The sequence below is a fragment of the Pezoporus occidentalis genome, unplaced genomic scaffold (genome assembly GCF_034315485.1).
Source record: "Pezoporus occidentalis ecotype Australia unplaced genomic scaffold, CSIRO_AGI_Poc_V1 ctg81, whole genome shotgun sequence".
NCBI lineage: Eukaryota > Metazoa > Chordata > Aves > Psittaciformes > Psittacidae > Pezoporus > Pezoporus occidentalis.
In genome coordinates, this window is record NW_026916170.1 from 7,231,013 (window position 1) to 7,252,344 (window position 21,332).

General features: G+C 39.5%; 1 protein-coding gene across 1 annotated transcript in view; it reads left to right on the forward strand.

The window, feature by feature from the left end:
* The first annotated feature begins 4 nt into the window (after nucleotides 1-4).
* BEND2 (BEN domain containing 2) overlaps nucleotides 5-21,332 on the forward strand; it is a 31,467-nt gene continuing 10,139 nt past the window's right edge. The window contains exons 1-9 of the mRNA XM_062603673.1: nucleotides 5-168; nucleotides 4,075-4,132; nucleotides 7,811-7,957; nucleotides 11,224-11,384; nucleotides 12,485-12,556; nucleotides 12,721-12,810; nucleotides 16,159-16,263; nucleotides 18,716-19,229; nucleotides 20,392-20,592. Of these exons, the coding sequence (XP_062459657.1) occupies nucleotides 7,900-7,957; nucleotides 11,224-11,384; nucleotides 12,485-12,556; nucleotides 12,721-12,810; nucleotides 16,159-16,263; nucleotides 18,716-19,229; nucleotides 20,392-20,592 (1,201 nt within the window). The 5' untranslated portion in view covers nucleotides 5-168; nucleotides 4,075-4,132; nucleotides 7,811-7,899. The remainder of the gene's footprint in view (nucleotides 169-4,074; nucleotides 4,133-7,810; nucleotides 7,958-11,223; nucleotides 11,385-12,484; nucleotides 12,557-12,720; nucleotides 12,811-16,158; nucleotides 16,264-18,715; nucleotides 19,230-20,391; nucleotides 20,593-21,332) is intronic.

A 21,332-nucleotide genomic window follows, 5' to 3' on the forward strand; every position in this document is an offset into this window, starting at 1 on the left:
GCACTGGTTCAAAATCGTTTGTCGCTCACATCGGAGAAGCTGCTTCCGTTTCCAACACTGCATTCCAGCCACACCTGCCTGCGACGGAGCCGCGGCTCGCTTCGCTGCCCTATCCGCTTTGAGGAGGACGCCGTGCTCTGCCGCCCCAGCAAGCTATGTCCGCCGACGGTAAGGCCGCCGGCAGAGCGGCCAGCGGCCCGCCGCGGGAAAGCAGACGAGACGCGGCGCGCACAGAGCTCCCTCATCTTTCGCAGCAGCCGCAGCGCTCGCTGCCTAGCCGGTCGAGCCACGCCCACCACGCCCGCCGCTATTCGCCGGTTCCGGCGCGGTGCACCATCGCCATTGGCTGTCGCTGCTGCCCGTCACCGCCGCGTCGTGGCGGCGGTGGTTGTGGGGGCTCGGGGCGCTGTGCGGGCTGGGAGTAGCGGTACCCGCAGCGGTTAACGGTTTCCGTGCGCGGCAGGGAGGGTCCTCGCGGCCGGGGGCCGTTGTAGTCGCCGCGCTGGGCGTGCCCCAACGGCTTCGGGTTTTCCCCTCCCTGGGAGCGCGTATTGCCGAGGAGCCTCTGCAGCGAAGCCAAGGGCTGAGGGGCGGCCGTGCGTGGCTGTGCCGCGGGGGAGCTGGAAGCGGGAGTCCCGCAGGGAGATTACTGCCCAGGCGAAGTAACGTGACCCTGACACAGTTTGATTATCGCACGGTGTAGGGCCCGAGGGTGACAGCGGCAGTTGCGTGGTATGCGGTGGGGGAAGCATTCGCGTTCCTTAGTCTTCAGATGGTGAGTGTAGAGGTAAAACGCGGTGGAGACTTGGCTATGTAGCAGCGGTGTCTCGGCCGTGGCAGGTCCCCGGGTGCTGCAGTTACTTTGCTACAAAACCTGAGTACCAGCAGAGATGAGCAGTGCGCCTAAAGTGCGATGCCTGACACAATGGTCTTTCCTGTCAAAGACATAATGCATAGTGCAATTTCTGTATCTTAGAGTTTAACTTAGGCTCAAACCGCGTATTTTTGTCAGCTGCATGCTCTACCCTGCCCTTCCAAGAAGTAATGTTTATACAGCCTCACATCAGTTTAAGCTGATTTAGCTTGTTGCTGTCACAGGACTCTACCCTCTCAAGAGGTTCCACTTCTCTCTTGCTCAGATGCCCAGTTTCCGTGTGTGATTTCATGGTTCAAGGAGCTTTTCTGGCTAAAAAAAAAAATAAATATTTTTGTTGGGGTTAGGTTTCAGCCAGTTCACTGTGCAACAATACAAGTGTCAGTGTGAAGTAAAAGGCTAGGATTAAGATGTTGTAGGGTAGGAGCATAGGAATGCTGATATAGTCCAGACTAAGCAAATGTACAGAGTAATGCGTTGGGTGTCTGTTCCTTCTCTTTTGTCCTAATTTCTTTTGGTCTCCTGATTGGCTTTGTCTGTAAGTAATCTTAAAAAAATATTAAGACTGTTCTAAATTCCTCAGCATCAGAAAAGATGTACCATTAATAGTATTCGTCAGTCAAAAGTTGCAATATGTATTCAAATCTTAGTGAGCAGAGACCTCTTTCTGATGCTTGTTTTACCTAGAGTTTTGATCTTATTAGCATTTTAGTAATCCAGATGAGACATAATGCCGCAGGAAATCTGGTTTCATTACTCTGCTCCTCACCATAGTAATTGGTTTGCATTTGCTCAATATATGATCCCATTGTTTTAATCTGTTGCAGACTTCAGTCATGCAAATTCTGACTACAGCATTCTAAATTAACTATTGCTCCAGTGTTTACTGGCTGTTGATAAGCATGTTATCCCTGGCAGAATATTATGGTGTCTCTGACCTGTGACAACATATCTAGATTAATGACAAAATTATCAGAAACATGCTAAATTCAAGGATGCAACTTGTGGTGGATGGTACCATTTTTTTCTGAGTACAGTACTTGAGCATCATTATGAAATCTAGTTTGTTTTACACATAGCTTCCATGACTGTCTGTTGCACCTGGGAGTATTGAGATCACATTTGCAGAAATATATGTCTAACTGAACTCTTAGAAAATGAAGAAAAAAAACACCGTATTTCTTTGGAAAGTTTGACTCAGTTTTTGTGATTTGGCTAGCAGCCCCCAGGAACTCTGCAATAGAGGTCGGGATAGGATTTAGTTCTGCTTAGTGGTTTCAGCTCTCACCTGCCTTTAACATTCCATACCTCATGGTTACCTACATTTCTGTTTCTGCAAAAAGTGAGAGCATTCATTAGGTAATGTCTGACTCAGTATGAGTCCTTCCTTGTCCCTCAGGTATATGTTGTGTATTTAATTGGTAACCTACTTGGGGAAAGACAAGTCTGTCAGTTTTTCTACAGACCAGCTGTTGCATTAGATCCCATTGTATTTCTTTGCTCATAGGTTTGATTATCATGGTATGCGGAGATAATGCATACTATGATAATGCTTAAAACTCTTAGTTATGTCTGCGGTGAGACTGAGATAATATGCAAATGATTACTTGAAGCTGGGATGGGATGATACTGGCCCTGAAAGGCATCATGGCACTGATACCTCTGTGCACTCTCTTGTGTTAGTTCTTTTTTTTTTTTGTGTATGCTAGCATAAGTGTCAGGCCATAATTAAAGCAGGATTTAGCTGTGGTCCAAGTTAATGCTAGCCGAGTTGCCTTTTGTAACTTAGTTTAAACCCAGGTCAGTTAGTTCCTTGATGTTTTGTTGTTTTGTTTTTAATGTTGTTGGGTAGGGTTGCTTTGCTTCATTAGCTTTGGTATGTAATTTGTAGTTGCTACAGAGGGATTTTTTGGCATTTGTTTTTGTTTTCTTTTTAACTCAAAGACTTCATGTTTTGCACTTTAGTTTTGTGAGGGTTTTGGTTTCTGTTTGCTTGTTTCTACTATTTCTGGATGTTTAATATCAACATCTTTTCATCTCTAAATCATTTCAGTGGCCTGTCCATGCATCTTTGAGTTTTATGTATGTTTCAGTCTGGTTCTGTTTGTCTTTCATTCTTATGTTTTGCATTTTTCTTCTGTTTTTAGCTCTTTTCACCAATACCTATACTACTACACCATTTGGAGAAAGGTGATCGAGCAGCACTGAAAAGATAAGCGGTCATTTGGTTGCTGGAGTAGGTTGATCAAATGAAAGGGTTTCAAAAGAAAGAAAATTTTTAAGCCATAATTACTTTAAATATATTTCTCCATTGGTTATTGGAAATAAGTTCTTTATGATGCTTGGGTTTACTTTGGTGCATAAAAGCAGCTTACTATAGTAATGTAACTTCTGATGCAGGGTTAGACACACAGTTGGACGTTTCTGCATGTAAATCATTATGAAAGCTGAGCTCAAATTGCTCGAAAGCTCAGTAAGTGCTTTTAACTTCCTACAAATACCTGCTGCCAAATACCTGATGATTTTGTGTAGAAAGAAGCAAAGAAGAAATCCTGGTGAAAGAATTCTGAATGGTGAACACAACGGCTTTTAAGTTAAAAAGAGCACCTCCAATCTTGGTTTTCTAATCTGGTCTTTTCACAGTACTGCTCTGTCTCCAACTATCTTTCTGTGCAACACATTTTTCTGCACGTGCGTTTATCCATTTAATGGATCTATAATACATCCTACTGTCTTACTGAAAATCACAAGTTGTAGTCTATACCATACAACCCAGTGCATGCATTGACTCTCAGAGAGCAATTAGTTTGGTGAAGTTTTTCTCATTTTAGAGGATTGTCAGTTCAGTTTTCAAACAGAAATTAAGCATTCTCTTACACTGATAAATGGTTCCAATGACTTGATAAACCAGCCTACTTAGTAGGTTTTACTTACTAAATGTGTAATTCACTTCATGGTAAAAGCCTTATTTGAAATATATAAACCTAAAATATTTCTTAATCACACTTGTTTAATTTATAATTTCCTGTCAAGACTAACTGGAAACATCTAAATATCTATGTCATTATATTTTTTGTGTCAGTGGAGTTGATGCAATGAAATTACTAACTTAGCACAAGAAATGCAGTTACATCTTCATTCAAGTCTCATGTGAAAAATAATCTTGATGGCTTAATTTTTTTTATTTTTTTTTTTTTCAGGACCACAAATTAATCACAGAATCTGGCAGTTTGTGCTTTCTACCTGAAAGACAGATAGGTATTTAATATTGTTTGGTGCTGTATACGGTATTGCTCCATATTGTTAACGCTTCTCAGAAGCAAGAGAAATACTCAGCATTGCTTACAGGACTGTGTTGCAGTTTCTTTAAGATTATAAGTGAATAGCTGGAATTCTTTTATTCTTTTGTCATAAGTTTCTGAAGGTGTGTGAAGATTGCAGTTGAATGAACGAAGTTGTCCTCACATGTAAGAATTACTTCAGTTGTGACATGAAGGATTGCTTCACCTTGCCTGAATAAGTTATGTAAAGGACTATGATATGATAACTACTTCTGCCCCCACACACCTTTTTTTAAACTACCCATTATTTGTTGTCAAGTCCTTCTAGACAAAATACTTTTGAGCAGTTTTTTTTTTTGTTTTTTGTTTTTTTTTTAATGACTAACCAGTCTACTACAAAGACATTTTCATTTGTTGACTGACTTCAGAGGCAAAGCAGCTAGAATACATTAGGAAAAGGACGAAGTGCTTAGTGTAAAGCAGGTGGGTCTGTGTTTCTTGGAGCAGATTTCCTTACTGTTGAAGTCACCGGTCATGTTGATAAACCATGGGTCATGTATTCTAATCTCACAACTTCTTGACTGTCTGTGTAAAAGTGCCATTTTGAAGAAGGAATAATTTTCTTTCCCTGCATGAAAGCAGCCATGTTGAGCAATGGATGATGGAGGATAAAAGTTCTTGGGATGAGGAAGACTGTGGGCACCATCTTAGAGGAGACTAGTGCATGCTGCTGCATTGCCCCTACATCATTGTAGAAATGTGTTGCAAATAATTAGCTATGTTTTGGAAGTGAGGCATTTTCTGTATCTTCTGTTTCATGTGTTTATCCTTCTGCTGAGAGCTCCTGTAGCTACAGATTTTGGTGACTTTCTGCTTAGAGTCCACTGTACTACTGATACTCTGATACTGAAACTTATTTAAGGGAGAGCAGGGAAGGGTGTGGAAGACTGAGCTTTCCTTTCAGTATCAACTACCTGTAGAAACTGTCCTGATTTCTGATCATATTAGCCTTCCTCTAGTCCAGATGGAGCTGCTTTGTCTTTGCTACATGCTGGTTCCACAGAATTTTCCCTCTTTGTACCTGTTGCTCTGTCTGCTGTAGATTTCAGTGGTGTAGTTGCTGGTCAGCTAGGCTTGATTTGCCTGCCTTATTTCCTGTGGGCCAATGGGAGGCATGAGATTTGTGGTGAATATACAGGAAAATTCTGTGCATTGTAGGGTTGCACAGGTAATGTACGATTTCATAGAATACTTGAGGGTGGAAGGGACCACTTGAGGTCATCGAGTCTGACCTTCCTGCTCAAGCAGAGTCACCTAGAGCACATTTTTCAAGACTGTGGCTCTTGAATTCTTTCCAGGGAAGGAGACTCCACAACCTCTCTGGGCAGTGTATTCTAATGCTCAGTCACCGTCACAGTAAAGAAGTTCTTCTTCATGTTCAGGTGTAACTTCCTGTGTTTTACTTTATCCCCATTGCCTCATGGCCCATTGGCTGGCATGACTGAGAAAGAGTCTGGCTCCATCCTCCTGACAGCCTCCCTTCAGATACTTATACACATTCATCAGATTCCCACCTTAAGTCTTCTCTTCTATAGGCTGAAGTGGCCCAGGTCCCTCCAGCTTTCCTCATATGAGAGATGCTCCAGACCCTTAATTAGTCTGGTAGCCCTTTGCTGGACTTGCTCCAGGAGCTCCATGTCTCTCTTGTACTGGGGAGCCCAGGACTGGACACAGCATTCCAGGTGGGGTCTCACCAGGACTAAGTAGAGAGGGAGGATTACCTACCTCAGCCTGCTGGCAATGCTCTTCCTACTGTAGTCCAGGATACCATTGCCCTTCTTGGCCACAAGGGCACATTGCTGCTGACCCATGAACAGCCTGTCCACCAGGACCCCAGGTCCTTGTCTACAGAGCTGCTTTCCAGCAGGTCAGCACCCATCCTGTCCTGGTGACTGGGGTTGTTCCTCCCCAGGTGCAGGACCCTCCACCTGTCTCTGTTGAATTTCAAAAGGTTCCCCTCTGCCCATCCCTCCAGCCTGTCTAGCTCCTCCTGAATAACAGCGCAGCACTCCTCCCAGTTTTGTATTGTCAGCAAACTCGTGTCACTTTCTCTAGTTAGGGATAGAAAGATGATTGCAGGGCAGCAGCAGGCCAGCTGTAAGTAAGGCATTTGCCAGGCTATACAGTACCCTATTTGGGAAATTGGCAGAGAGGATTCTGTTCTTGCCTGCTTCATTACAGTTGCACTTTTCCTGACTGTTAACTCCCTCCCAGAGTAGGTAGAATACTAGATAAATGTCAACAAAAAAGAGTTTGTGTCTATGAGGCAGTTAAATAATTCAACACGTACAAATAGTTCATGTTAGCTTGCATTGAACTTCAGTCAGTGAACATCACTGAAGTGCTAAAAGCTGCACCTAAATTAAGTTCATGAGTAATCCTCTTGTTTACTTCTATACAGCTAATTAAAATGGGCCAAGAACCGTTCTCTGGGCCTAAACAGTGTATGCCAGCTCCCAGTCCTAACAGCTAAACTTCTTTTTGCAGGGCAGCTATGCCCCAACTAGCTTTTTGGCTTCATTTACTAGTGTAAGCGTATCTACTGACTGCATGGCAACTGGTTGATGTTTCTGAACAGACCCACAGTTTGGTGAAGTCTTTCATAATCTGATGACAGCCAAATCCAAATCCTGGTGAATTGTTTCTTCTGGATTAGATGGGAGTAACGGGGGGGGGGGGGGGGCAAAAGGAAGACTTTTATGACCTATGGATTTCAGCTTCTTTCCCACCTCTTGGTCTTTTAAGAAATGGGCACAGAAGAACAGATCAGGATTTGACATGAATTGTTTGTGTAAGAGTAAAGAACCAGACCACTATTATAGTCATGCAGCCCTTATTCATTCCTGGAGCTTAGTCCATGCTGTGCCCTGAACAGGGTAGAGATCCTGTGGAAAATACAGCATGTGCTTGTATAGTTAGCGTGTGCTGGCTGAATTTACGTTTTATTTCCTAACTTCAGTGGTTCACAGTGTGGTTCCTTGCATTAATTTGTTTAATCAAGAATAAATTCTACTTCCTGCCCTACCCTCCCAAAGCCAACAGATCTAGCGCTAATAGCTATAATACAGTTATTCTGAAACCACGGTGGTTTTTTTCTTGATGTAGTATGTTTAATTGGAAAAAATTTGGTACTGAAGATTTGCCATTCAGTATTTCTGCACAGCATCTTACTGGGAGCTGATCTTTGGTTTGATCTGAATACCAGTTCTGCAGTTAGGACTTGTAGAATTTAAGTCCATTAAACATTTCTTGTTTATGGAAGTAAAATTTCATATCCAAAAGAATGTTTTGTCATATGCTTGAGTGTAAATAGTGGAGTTCTTCGAAGTTATAAACCAGTACTGGTTTATAATTGTTTCTGCTGAAGCTGGATGCTGTAGGGAGAGTAACAGCAAGCTGTTTCTCTCTTCTAGTGTGTGTTGAAACCTCAATGCCGTTTAGAAGTGGCTGCATTTAGATGCAAAAGTGAAACTGGGTTAAAATTAGCCAGTGGTGGTACAATCCAGATAATGCTAGACCAGATAAAAGTGCTAGTCACCTGATATGCAGAGGGGTGTCTAGCCTTACCTGTTTCTCTTTCTACATATGCTGATAGATTATGTACCTGTGAATGTTGAAGATGATGTGGAAGCAGTGATTATTGACAACGGAGAAAATGGACTGTCCACACAAAGCTGTGTGTCAATGGAACAAAACTCTGAAGTAAACAGTGGTGTTCACCATGTGGCTCAACTTGCCTATGGTAATTGTTCATTTTTACTGCAATGAATAGTTAATGGCTAGTTTTAATGCTGTATTGACAGTGCTGCTGTCTTGGATGCTTTCTGTATTACCCTTATTGTTACAATGTGTTTTATTAGAAAGCTACCTTACAGAAACTGATTGGCAATGCATTTAAAAAAAGGGACCTTTTTAGTTATTATTTTAGAGGTCCTTATTAATAGTGAACCCATTGAAATATTACATTTTTACATTTTTTTAAATTTAATTATAAATAAGTATACCTAGGAATGAATTAGCAAGCAAATTGGAAAATAAATGGCATGGAAGAACCTAACCCAGAAAATGAGTTTTTTAGGTAAACTGGCCAGTGCAATTCAGTGGCGCGCTGGGGATACTGATGTGCGGTGGTAGTAAGATGGTTGTTTAAGGTGATAAATTACCAGCTGTAAGTAGCTTTTGCTGTTCGTCTTTAATTCACTGCATTTATTTTAACATGCAAGATGAAAGTCTCTCAAATCTTACCCAGTTCTCTGTTGGCCCAGACAAAAATTAATCATAGTTGTTATGAGCATTTAGTAAGTCCAGTAGCAGTATTACCGAGTTTGCAAGGAAAATGACTCTAGCTAAGTGATGGCCCTTATTGGCCTTTTTGTTTGGCCAGTTGGTTTTATAGAGAATCTCATCAGTATTCCTCTTCAGCAGAGTCAAGTTACATTTCAGCTTCCTAGTGTTGTTAGGTGCTTCTGAGAACTTTTAATCTTTTTTGGTCTTCTACTTGAGAGTAGAGTATACTCTAATTTTTTGTACATTTATGTCTGAAAACATATTTGGGGGAGGAGGATGGTTTGGATGGCTTACTTTGGGGTTTGAGTCTGTTTAAAAAAATAATAATATTAAAAAAAATCCCACCTGAGAAACTGTCATAGACAGTTGCTCGTCTTGATTTCAGGGCAGGAACGATTATTTCTGTATCAACAGAAGAATCATGAGTGGGTATGATTGTTTTTTAAAAGGTAAAAGATGGTTTTGTCGACTTCAGGTTTACAGCTCCTGTTGTTGATCGTTAGCATTTGATATTGTCTAGTTAAAATTGAGTATAGTGAGATGTATGACTAAAACATGGCATAAGTTTATCTTGAATATAACTGTTTAACTTAACTCTTTGAACAGCATTTCTCTCATTATTTTATTCAACCATCTTAGGCCAGTGACTTGTCAAGCAGTACCTTTTCTTCAGATCTGGTTCTGTCTGTCCAAACTGGTTTCTTTGACTTTTGTCTCATATCTTCTTGCCTACGGATACAGAGCTGTCAGAGCAGCCAGCTGCAGAACACTTCCATTCTGTTTTTACTTAGCCATTTATGCCCACAAACTCGGTATTGCTTTTGCTGGCACTCTTCTTTTAGGTCGTATTTGTGCCTAAATCTAAGTTTGGGAAGCTAATCAGAAATATGATTAGTTTAACATAATATGTTTAAAATATAATTAAACCAGGAAGCTGATGTTTCTCCAGGTAAAGTAGCATTCTGGTTTGTCTGCAGAAAGTATCTGAAGTTTGAGGGACTACACTGTGCCTGTGAGTTAATCCTCCTGCCCTGCACCCCTTCTACTTTCAACGTGTTCTCTTGCCTGTATTGCTGTTGGTCTCTCAGGGTGCTACTGTCTCTCAGGTTCAGTTCTGAGGATGCTTAGTACTAGGAGATGAGTGCTAGGTCTGTGTGGTGAAGACAGAGGGATGAGGTGATCTGGGAAATTCTTAAGCTGGGTGGGAGAGTAGGTAGGTTTTAATCTTCACCTAAGGGAATAAATATTAAGTTTAATATTAACTGCATATATCTTTTTATTGCTGAGTATTGATTGTGATTTCGAAATGATGTTAACTGCACTAATCTAAAACTAACACAGTTCTTGCCTAGGTAGCATCTGTCAGCTCTGCCACAACATTTGTCTGGGCTCTTAATGAAATTTTTTTTTTTTTTTTTTTTTTTGATTAATCTGAATACATTACTATTTTTCTGTCCTGCCCGGCCCCTTCCTCTTAGAGTGCATAAAAGTAAAGTGATTGTCTTTGCTTTCCAGTATTTCTCTTAGCTTGTCCTTGTCCCATTGGATTTGATTTCTCTTCTGCTTTTGGGATATTAGTTCTACTTTCCAGTTGGGCCACAAAATAAGTTTCATTATTTTGCAGAAGCAGTAAGAAGTACCCTTGTAACTTCTTCTCATGCAGCCCCTTTTACTTGGAAAAAATTTATTGTAGGTATCCGCAAAACTCCCCCACCATACCTTTTCAGCTTAGGTTAAGCTGCAGAAAGCCCTTTCACAGCAGATAGTATGGTGGAAACTTGGTGTTGCCTTTTTATGCCAGCTATTTTTCGTTAGTTCTTTCAAACTTTCCAAGGTCTTGTTTAGCTTCTTCAGCTTTCCTTGTCCATTAATATCTTCTCTTATATGTATCTTATTACCTATATAGTGTTTAGCCTGTCTATAGCTAATATACATAGAACTCAAGGGGAAGTAATTACTACTTTTATTTTTTCTTTTTTTCTTCTTCTTCCCTTCTTAAGTTTATATTTCTTTTAAAAAAGAGCTGCTATAGCCCTTTCTGGAAAGTTTGAGGTAGAAGCCTGTGTATGACGGACAGGCAAAATTGGCAGTAGAGACACAGTTTTTCCCTTAACAGTGAAGATCCTTTAATGTTCTTCAAAAGATAGGTCTGGGCTTCAGGAGAATTAGGGCAGAGCTTTTTAACTGTGTGCCAGTCCCACACATAAGCGGTGGAAGCATTTTGTGTACCACTTGTGGATATCTTGGGTTTGGTAGTCCCTGACTACACTGAGTCAACAGAAATTACCTGTTGAAGAGTGTTTCAGTGACAAAGATGGGAGAGACCCCATAAGTGAAGGGAATGGACAGCTGAGGACGAAACAAATGGAAACTGTTTTACACTGTGGGTGTTTCGCCTGAATTTCAGTTAACTGGTCTTGTTGGGGTTCTGAGTTTTGTGACTTTGTAAAATTGGACATGAAAACAGAGAATCAGCAGTGAAAAGCAAGGCAAATGAAAAGGAGGCTGAAGAGAGTTTGGAAGAAAGAATATTAAATTTATGATTTCAGCTCTAAATGAATTTAGTAAGTGTTTAATAATATGCTAGTAAACAAATTTCAAATAACTAAGCGGTTAGAAAGTAAGAAAAAAAATAAGGTGGCTGCATGCTTCTTCATAGTGAAATGTTTAACACAGTGCGAAGCCTTCTGATATGCTTTGCTTTCTCTCCATTTTTTTCAGGAAGCCAAGGCTTATCAGTGCTAGCTGAACGATTAACATCACATATGAGCCATTCTGCAAGTATGCAGAGAGGAAATGGTCACAGCCCTGAGAAAATGAATTTTGTGTTTTCACGTAATAAAAGAAAACGACTTGCCCCTACTCTAGTGGGACAGAATGTGGTATGTTTCCCAAAACAGTAGCCCTTTGTTTTGAGGCTGGTTTCAATGTCATTGGGCATGTAATTTTTCCTTTACTTTTGTATGCTCATTTAGTGATATCCCAGTGAAGAAGTGGGGGTAGGATATAAATGTAGGGCATGGAAGCTTCTAGCAAGAGTAAAACCTTGTTTTGCTGGATACTGTGTGTGTGTAACAACAGCTAGTGTGCAACAGAGAGTAACTTGTACTGATTTCCCATGTGGATTCTGTTATTTTTCTCAGTAAAAATCTCTTTGTAGAATTTACGATAAGAGTTGAAACTTTATGTTGAATAAGGGTTTGCCTCCATCTGTCCAAAGACAGACTACATAGTTCTAACTTGAGGTAGTGTGAATCTTAGTTCACATCACTAAAATATTATTCTTAAATTCCAAAAGTCAGGGTGGCTCTTTAATTTTGCTTGTTGTGAAACAGAAAAACACCACCTCCGGATTGCCAACCTTCCCTTTTAAAAATAAGACCTGATTAAATATCACTTAGTTAAAAACCACACAAAGAAACAAAAAACCCACAACAACAAGACTTGAAATCCATGATGTATGATGGATGGATGGTTGATGGATGATGTATGATGCTCCCATCCAGTAAAAGAAAAATGTCAGAATTGTCCAGGTGGTGGCACTGTTGATTTCTGTCTCAAAGCAGCTTTTAGGCAGTAAAAAAATTACATTTTACACTTTTTTACAGCTTCTGCATAGTTATACCCATTGAAATAAATACACTTTTTGTTTTGCAATTGTTTTATTTAAATTAGTATAACTATCTATAAGGAGTCTTATAATTACATAAGACTGGCTATATAGAACATACATAGGTGACAAAGTTCTGGCTTTAGAATAACCAAATAAAAATACATACTATTACATAAATTTACAAGAGGTTTATGTTATGTTATGACCTAACCCCAGGTACATAAATGAGATGATTGTGTTAAATCTCACTTTCTTGGGCCCTTTTGTAACCAGGGAGGGCCTATAGCTGCAACTGAAAATGTCCAGGTTGGATTCCTAGAAGGTTCTCTCTGGTTCAAAACATTGAAAGTTCTTCATGTTATTTCCCAGATGAGAACAAGGGAAGGAGAATATGAAGGTAGTGACAGTGTCATTTATGAGTATGAACCAGACTATGAATGTATAAGTTAATTTTGACTGACTTTGAAAAGCTGCTTTGGGGATGCATGTTTTGGGGTAGACTTAAATAATGTGTGAGGTTTGAAGGGTTTTAATGGCTTAATGTGGTATCCTAAAACTGCATATACTACTAGCTTACACTCTTTTTTATTATTTTAATGAAAAAGGGGAGCATTGTATCTGAAGCTTCCTACACTGAAGCTTCCTACACTGGAGATCAGCAGAAAATTCTAATGGAGGTCCTCAGTTATTGCCAGGTATTTCTTTTATTTTTTTTTTTTTTCTCCAAAATGGCATTTAAACCATTTTAGTTGAATTTCAGGAGGATTTGCATTCTATAGTCAATAACCTATGACTTCATCCTTTCTAGTTCTTCATTTGTTAGTTGCCTGCTCAGTATTTTCAATAAAAAAAAAAAATCTACTTTGTATTTTCTTAAGTTTTCACATCATAGCTTCCAAGAATACTGTTCAAATATTAAGCTTCAATACAAATTGTAAATTCTAGTGATTACTGGAAGGACTTCATGGTAATGGGGAAGATCTGACTGTCATACACACCCAATTTTTGAAAGTACACGAGGCTTGCCAAAAGTATGCCGAAATCCTGGTAGTGGTGTTTTGGTGAGTTCTTTGCTTTTGACTTCTGAAGCAATAGTTGGCAAGATTGAAAATGAGTGCACCAAAAATTAAAAGCATCCCATATTTATTCAGGTGAGGAATTATGTTACTATGGAGTCATAATACTCATGAAAGATACTTAGACCAAGCTTTAGGGAGAATAATTCGTCAGTGGCTTGTAGCCAAGTATTAACGCCTTGCAAGATTAAGCAGATTGTGTGACTTTTACATTATTGCTGCTAGTCTGGGAACGTGTGCTGCAGCAAGTAGTGCTAATGAGAAGCTGTAGCCTCTTTTGATGCCTACTAGGCTGTTTCCATCTCCTTCACTCCACTGTTATGCCCTCTTCCCAGTAAGTCTGCCCTACAGCTACATGAAGCCTTTTAATAATGCCTGTACTGTCCATACCAATTTAAGGACTTTTAGTGCTTGGGATATTTATACATTTTGGAAACATTGATAGCTTCTTTTGTCTGAGGATAATTATTTTTAAAAAAAGATAGCAATTGTATTGAAACCTAACTGTTGGTTTTGATAAAACTTCAAATTATTTTCAATTTATCTACTACATGTTCATCTAGCAATTTTTTTTCATATCCATATGTATTTTTAGAAATTTATTTAGTTATGCTGTAGATCAACAAAAGGTATTGCTTTGCTTAGTTGAAGACACGTTTCCTCTTTGTAACTCATATGTTTATAATGTCCTTGTGTGTTTTTTGCAGAAATAGCTGATGACATGTATGTGATAGATATTTTCAAGTTGTCAGTGTCCTTTCAGTATTAGATAAATATTCTCTTATCTAATTCCTTTATATTCTTATGGCACAGAATGTATGTCTAAGTTGCCATGCAAGCATTGTGTTTGAGTTGCTAAATCCTGGAAACATTGAAGAAGGAACTTTCTATATCACACAGTAATGTATAGTAACAACTGATGGACTTTGAATGCTTTGTCTTATCTGGTTTTTATGTCTGAAAATCTGGGCCTTCACAATAATACTTTTTAAGTGTGTCTGATTACTTTAGTAAGGCAACACAAATTCTTAACATCTGAAAGAAAGGTTCACCTTGGGGATTGACTGAAGATCAGACGCTTTCAATAAATTCTTTTTCAGGTTTTTTATTTTTGATTCTGTGATTATTAAAAATGTGTATGCAGTTGATTGCAATGCCATATTTGTTCTGGAAGGCATTGCTGACTTGATTTCTTTAGACACCATTTACATCTCATTTTCACAGAATCACAAGATGGTTGAGGCTGGAAGGGACCTCTGCAGACTATCTTGTCTAAACCTCATACTCAAGCAGGACCACCTAGGGATGGTTACCCAGAACCATGTTCTGATGGCTTTTGAATATCTCCAAGAAGTGAGTTTCCACAACCTCCCTGGGCAACCTGTGACAGGGCTCAGTCACCCTCACAGGGAAAAAGTATTTCCTGATGTTCAGAGGGAACCTGGAACCTCCTGTGTTTCAGTTGGTGCCCATTGCCTCTGGTCCTGCCACTGGGGACCGCTGGAAGAGAAGATCCTGACTCCATCCTCTTTGCACCCTCCCTTCAGGTGTTTATACATTGATGAGATCCCCCTGAGCTTTCTCTTTTGCAGTCTGAACAGTCCTGGTTCTCTCAGCCTCCTCACGGGAGAGGTGTTCTAGCCCATCCTCTCTGCGTCCCTTCATTGGACTTTGTTCAGTATGTGCACATCTCTGTTGTATTGCAGAGCTCAGGCCTAGACCCAGCACTCCAACTGTAGCTTCACAAGTGCTGAGAAGAGGGAGATGATCGCTTCCCTTGACCTGCTGGCAATATTTTGCGTAATGCAGCCCAGGGTACCATTAGTTACCTTTGTGGCAAGGGCACTCGTATTCAACTTGGTAACCCCTAAGAGATCCCAGGTCCTTTTCTGCCAAGCTGCTTTCCAGCTAGATGGCTCCCAGCATGTCCTGGTGTCTGGGGTTGTTCCTCCCTAGGTGTGGGGCTTTGCACTTCCACTTGTTGACCTTCATGATGTTTCTGTCAGCCCATTTTTCCTGCCTGTTGACATCTGTCTGGATGGCAGCATGACCCCCTGGTATATGAGCTGCTCTTGCAGGTCTGATGTCATCTGTAAACTTGCTGAGGGTATGCTCTGCCCATCATACAGATCGTTAATGAAGATGTTAAACAGAATCAGACCCAGTATTGGATCCTGGTGTACTCAGCTAGTTACTGGCCTTCATGTAGACTTTATGCTGCTGATGACCACTTCCTGGGTGTGGCTGTCTGCTCAGTTTCCAATCCATCTCCTTGGCCTAAGGGCCAATCTTGCTCATAAAGACTGAGGCAAAGATAGCACTGGATCCCTCACTGTTTTCTGTGTCCTCTGTCACCAGGTCCCCCCCCCATATCACATTGGGACCACATTTTTCCTAGCCTTTCTTTTGTCACCTGTGAACTTATGGAAGCCCTTATTGTTGTCTTTGACATTACTGGACACACACAATTCCAGTTAGGATTTTTACTTTACAAATAGTATTTTTATAAATATATTTCCCATTGGTGATATAGAAATCCATTTCAGTTTTCTGCCTGTAAGCCTTCTACCTGTGTACTTGGAAGCTTGTTGTGACTTAATAATATATTATAGCTGATTTGCCTTAGAACTTGTCAGTGTCTTTTCAATGTAAAACAAAATGTACCAAATAGGTACAAATAAAACATCTGCTGGAAGCAGGAAGAGCAGCATTTAAGTGTCAGCCACATTAATGTCACAAGAATAAACTTCTCTGATAATTCTTTTTATTGTGTGATATTTACTACTGGTTTTTGGATTTTGTATCTAAATTGATCTTTAATATGCTTACAGAATGTATATATTACCTAAAGATCTTGCCTAATTTTTGAGAAAGAATTTTGCTCTTAATTCAACTTTCTTGATTTATTCAGATTTAAATTGGGTTCTTGTGAAACAATACTGTCCTAACTCTTGTGTGTGTTGTCAGGCTATGTATGATGCAATTCAGAACTTGGATAAAAAATTTGACCTGCTTCATCGTGAGGTCTCAGAAATGCACCATTCTCGTGTAAAGCCACTGTTGCTCAAACCTGTGAGTATTAAAAACCTAAGGCCTTTTTTTGTGCTTTCATTCTCTCACTTCCTCTAATGCTTATTAAAAAAAAAATCCTCTCACTAAGATTAAAAATAATAGCAAAGTAGTAGACTTAAAATCCATTTCAATTAAATTATTCTTGATTTCTTACTGTACGCCAGCTTCAGTCTCCTGTGTTGTTATTGACTAGTGGTCACTGAGTGGCACCCATCAAATTCAGGATGCCATAAAATTCTATTTGTATTGAAATGAACAGAAATGAATTGTGTAGGTTACATCTGAAACTTGAATAGATTGGTGGTGTTGCTGTATAAGATGTGGTCTACTTTCTTGTTGGTTTCTGCAATGAGAAGAGAGTTTATGCATCACTCACACAGGCTGGTTCAATTGACTAACCAATTTTTAGATCTCAGCAGTGTGGTGTCATATTCATTATGGTATAGATTTTTCTTCTTTTAATAAGAAGAGAAGGCTGTGTGGAGACCTCATAGCAGCCTTCCAGTATCTGAAGGGTGGCTATAGGGATGCTAGGGAGGGACTATTCATTAGGGACTGTAGGGGTAGGACAAGGGGTAACAGGTTCAAACTTAAACAGGGGAAGTTTAGATTGGATCTAAGGAAGAAGTTCTTTACTGTAGGGGTGGTGAGGCACAGGAATGCGTGACCCAGGGAGGTTGTGAATGCTCAATCCCTGGTGGTGTTCAAGGCCAGGTTGGACAGAGCCTTGAGGGATATGGTTTAGTGTGAAGTGTCCCTGCCCATGGCAGGGGATTTGGAACTAGATGATCTTAAGATCCTTTCCAACCATCGCTATTCTATTGATTCCAAGATGCCTTTTTTTTTTCCCCAGTTTCTTTAAGAAAGTTTGATATTAAGTGTACATTGTCCGTTTTGTTCCTAAATGGTCAATCCACTTTTAACTAATAAGACAGAATATCAGTACTTATAACTATGCTCTTTTAAAGGAAAACATAACATGATTTTTGAAGAAGGCCATAAAATCCATAATGACCTTTCTTCATTAACAATATTGCAAAGCTTTTAATGTGGCAGAGGTGATTCTGCTGTCAGGAGATGCCAAGACAGCTGTATGGCCATTTGCTTTAGGGGTGATAAAAGTGATGACACCCTTGTGCATGTTGTATAGGGTGCTACATTTTATTTGGGAATGCATTTTTGTTGACAGCTCTAAGCTTGTACTGTCCACACATCCAAAAATATGAGATTCGGGGAACAAACTGGGCTTGTCAGCTACACTTGGACCCTGTGACATCTGTGCTCTTACCCTCCCCTCTGATCATGTGGGATGGCAGCTGCTTTAATGTCCAGATTAAAAGTGTCCTGAACTGCAGGGTTTTTTTCCTGAGGAAGACTTTTGTTTTATCACTATAAGGTGTAAGGGGGAAGCCAGCAAATGGAGCCTGCCAACCATTTTCTTAGGTTCTTTAAAACCATCAGGAATGCTGTAGGTTGTTCCTTTTTTTTTTTTTTTATTTTGTAAATAGCTGTACCATTTTTGTATGTGTGATGGCCTAAGGATATAAATAAGGAAAGGTTGGTAGTAAAGTTTGTTTTGTTTTGTTTTTCATTAGATCAACTCCAATAGTTGGAGAAATGGACAAACTTTCTGGCATGTAAGCCTTTCTTTAGGTCATATTTTTAATGGCTACCAGGGTGGAATATAATTAGATTTCTGTAAACAAAAAAAAGATACAAAAAGTAAAACAAAAGAAACAGCAAAATTAAAGCCATGCCTGCCAGCTACATTTGGTAGCTCCTGCTCCATGACTTGTATTTTGAACTAGAACACACGCTTTAGGGTGCATATGTTTCTTAGTAAAAGTACCCCAAGCCTTGGAAAACATAGCCGCTTTGTCTGTCTTAGTCTCTTTCGAATCTTCCATTGTAGATGAGATCTGAAGTTTAATGATTTGAGCTAGCAAGTGAAGAATGAAGAGGCAGCCAGCCAGGAGAGAAAGTGTATTGTTTCCCTTCTTGTGTAAAGAGAAGCTAACATGGCAGTGAGACATTCCTTGAGAATTCAGCAGACTGGGTCAATGGCTGGCTGACAGATTTTAAATGTTATTTGGCTGTTCTTTTTTTTTCATCAAGTTCATTTTAAGAGCCTTTATGAAGCTGCCTTTCTCATTATATATTTCCCTGGCTTTTTAGAAAGTAATTGCACCAACATCTCAGGTGGAAGCAAATTGAGAAATGTTGAAGCTGACCAGATAAACTCTTTAGTGTTGGTACTACAAGAAAGAATAAAAGAAAATAAAGGGAAGGCTAAAAAATAATAGTACTAGCTTCATAACAATTAATACTGCAATTAAGAGTCTGTTGCCAATAGCATAATTACTAAAATGTAGTCTTCCTAGTTTGCAAAATAAAAAAATTACCAGATATGTCTAATACAACATTTTAATTGTTTTCTGAATCACATTTGCAGAAACCAGTTGGATTTACATACAGAAGTTCCAGTCATCTGCCCCAGGGAAAAATAGGAGTACAAAAATCCATGGAAAGGGAACCAAGTCTTCATCTTTCTTCACCACGACAGGGAAGACAGAGCCCAGTCATAAGGGTTGCTTTACAAAACAGCCATGTTCATGTCAATTCCACAATAAAACATGTTCAACAGAGTCTTCAGCTTGAATCACAGCAGCCTGTTCACAGGCAGAGCCCACCACTTCCCGCTGTAGTTTCTGCGCATTCATTGCATTCAACATGCACAACAAACAAAAGGATGCCTGACCTTTCTGCCCAATCAAATTTTGTAGCAAGTGTTGTGGAAAGTACTGTCCATGTTGCATCTTCACCAGTGGCATCGTCATTCATGCCAGCACCATCTGAGGCCAGTCTGGGAAATAATGTGATGGTGGTGAACTACAGAAATGCACCTGGGAGTGTGAACATTAGTAACGAACTACCATCGTCTTCAGTCTCCATCAATCCTAGTTTTGGTGAGTTCCTTTGTAATAAATACTCAGAAACAAAGGCTAAAATACCTCTGCTTGTATTAAAAAAAAATATGCCTAACAAAATCTCTATCATTATTTAGCAAAGGAGCTGAACTGGCTGCCTTACAAGCATTTCTGTAATGGAATACTGTTTAAAATGCTTGAAGCAAAGGTCAGGGGAATGTTTAACAGCCATGGATTGCATAAAAATCTCTGCAGTGTACCTACAGTTGTATAGACTACCACAAACTACAGTACATCCTTTGGGTTCTGTTAAGACTAGGCCCTCTTTCTGTCTTGATACGCTTGATGTAACCTATTTTTAACGTGTGTGTATGGCACAAGTAATGCATGCATGCTATATGTATGTTTACAAAGACAGAAGAGATTGCCATTAAAGGTGAGGCACATGCCTGTATACATGTTTTGCATTTAAGAAAGCAACTTGCCTGAGTTGTCTGAAGGAAATACTGTTTTCTTCTTGTGGAGGATTTTGTTTATGCAAAATCGTTTCTATCCTCACATCCTCCAATGTTTAGTCTCTTTCAAAATACTGAATTCCACAGAAAATGAAGAATTCTGTAGATTGTTGCATTATAATAAACAAGCACATATAAAATAGCACTATGTTTTTAAAACTAATGCATTTCTTTCTCAAGTATAAATATCAAATTATGTAGAAGGCTAAGCTATGAGGCTTTGGTTGCTTTTGGCCTAAACAATAGGTTCATGCAGCTGAAGAGCTGCATGAATAGTAGATGAAATACTTAGATATCTATCTGTGAATTTGTAAACAGTGTGTGTTTTAGCCGTACTATGTATGGATTATGCCATTCTTCATAGGCCATTGTCTTGAAAACATGCAATTCTGTAAAATAGGCCAGTCTGAATATTTTGAACTCTTACATGTCTAATGCATTTTCTTAGGTGTCATTTCTGTTGGTGGTTAACATGAATAAGAAAGATATTTTTGGAACCATTCCAGTTTAAAGTTGCTTTTGTAAGAGCAAAGATAAGTAATACATAGTGGAGTTATGTGTAGTAGAAAACGTTGACCAGAGTACCTCAGAGGTCAAGAGAGAGTTTGAAAAAATATTTTTTTTTAACAACTTGCATGGGGTTTTTAATTACTATTTTTTCTTTAAATGTTCTTGTTTTACAAAAGAATTTGTTGGTGACCCAGTGAGAAATGTAAGAGTTCCTGGCACCTATCTGATGAAAGCTCGGCAAAAGACTAAACCGAAATACGCAGCACGCTACTTAGTTCGTGTCTTGTTCCCCAAGGAAACGTTGTTGTGCAGCATTATGGGAGTGAGTGCACGAGGGCGCAGAACACTGGATCCAAACAAAATTGCTGCAGTGAGAGGTATGCTGCTACCTTTTGAAATACACAGCTTTACTTATTCAATACTTAACTAAGTTTCTAATTTACAAGAGTCTTTCTCTGTATGTTTCTGCTAATCATTATCTAGCAACTGGTGAACTGATAAAGACAGTAGTGGGTGTCCAGCTCCGCTCCACTCTCTTTTGGTTTTGAAATTCGTGCTTCGTAGTTCTCAATACTCATTTTTCTCCAGTGTGGACAAACTAATTCTGATTTCTCCTACCTTTGTATATTTCATGTTCATCAGTCATGCTAACTCTTTCTAAGTTTTTCCTTGCAACTTATTCTGTGTTTGTGTGGTGAGTTTTTGGTCATGGTATACTTTGGATTAGCATTAACTGGTGATTCTTAAATACTCTTTCTTTTAAGTTCTGTTCACTTCTCTTGTTTGAGAAATGGGAAAGATGGGAGGACAATTTTTTAATTTTTTTTCCCAGTGTCAAGCCCTTTCTTTACAAAAATCCCCTGGCACATACGTGTGAAACCATACACCTCCTTCTTCCTGTTTAAAAGGTGGGAGGTTATTTAAGCCATGTGAAGTAATTGCACCATTAGCATTACCTTGTCTCTTGTTTTTTTTGATGTTTTTTTTAGTAGGGGGTGGGGTTGTTGGTGCTTTGTTTTTTTTAAGTTAGTATGGTAAATCACACCTTTCCTCTGATTCTACCAGAAAATGCTTAGTAATAAAAGCATTATTCACAACACTGCAAAAAAAGTATCGC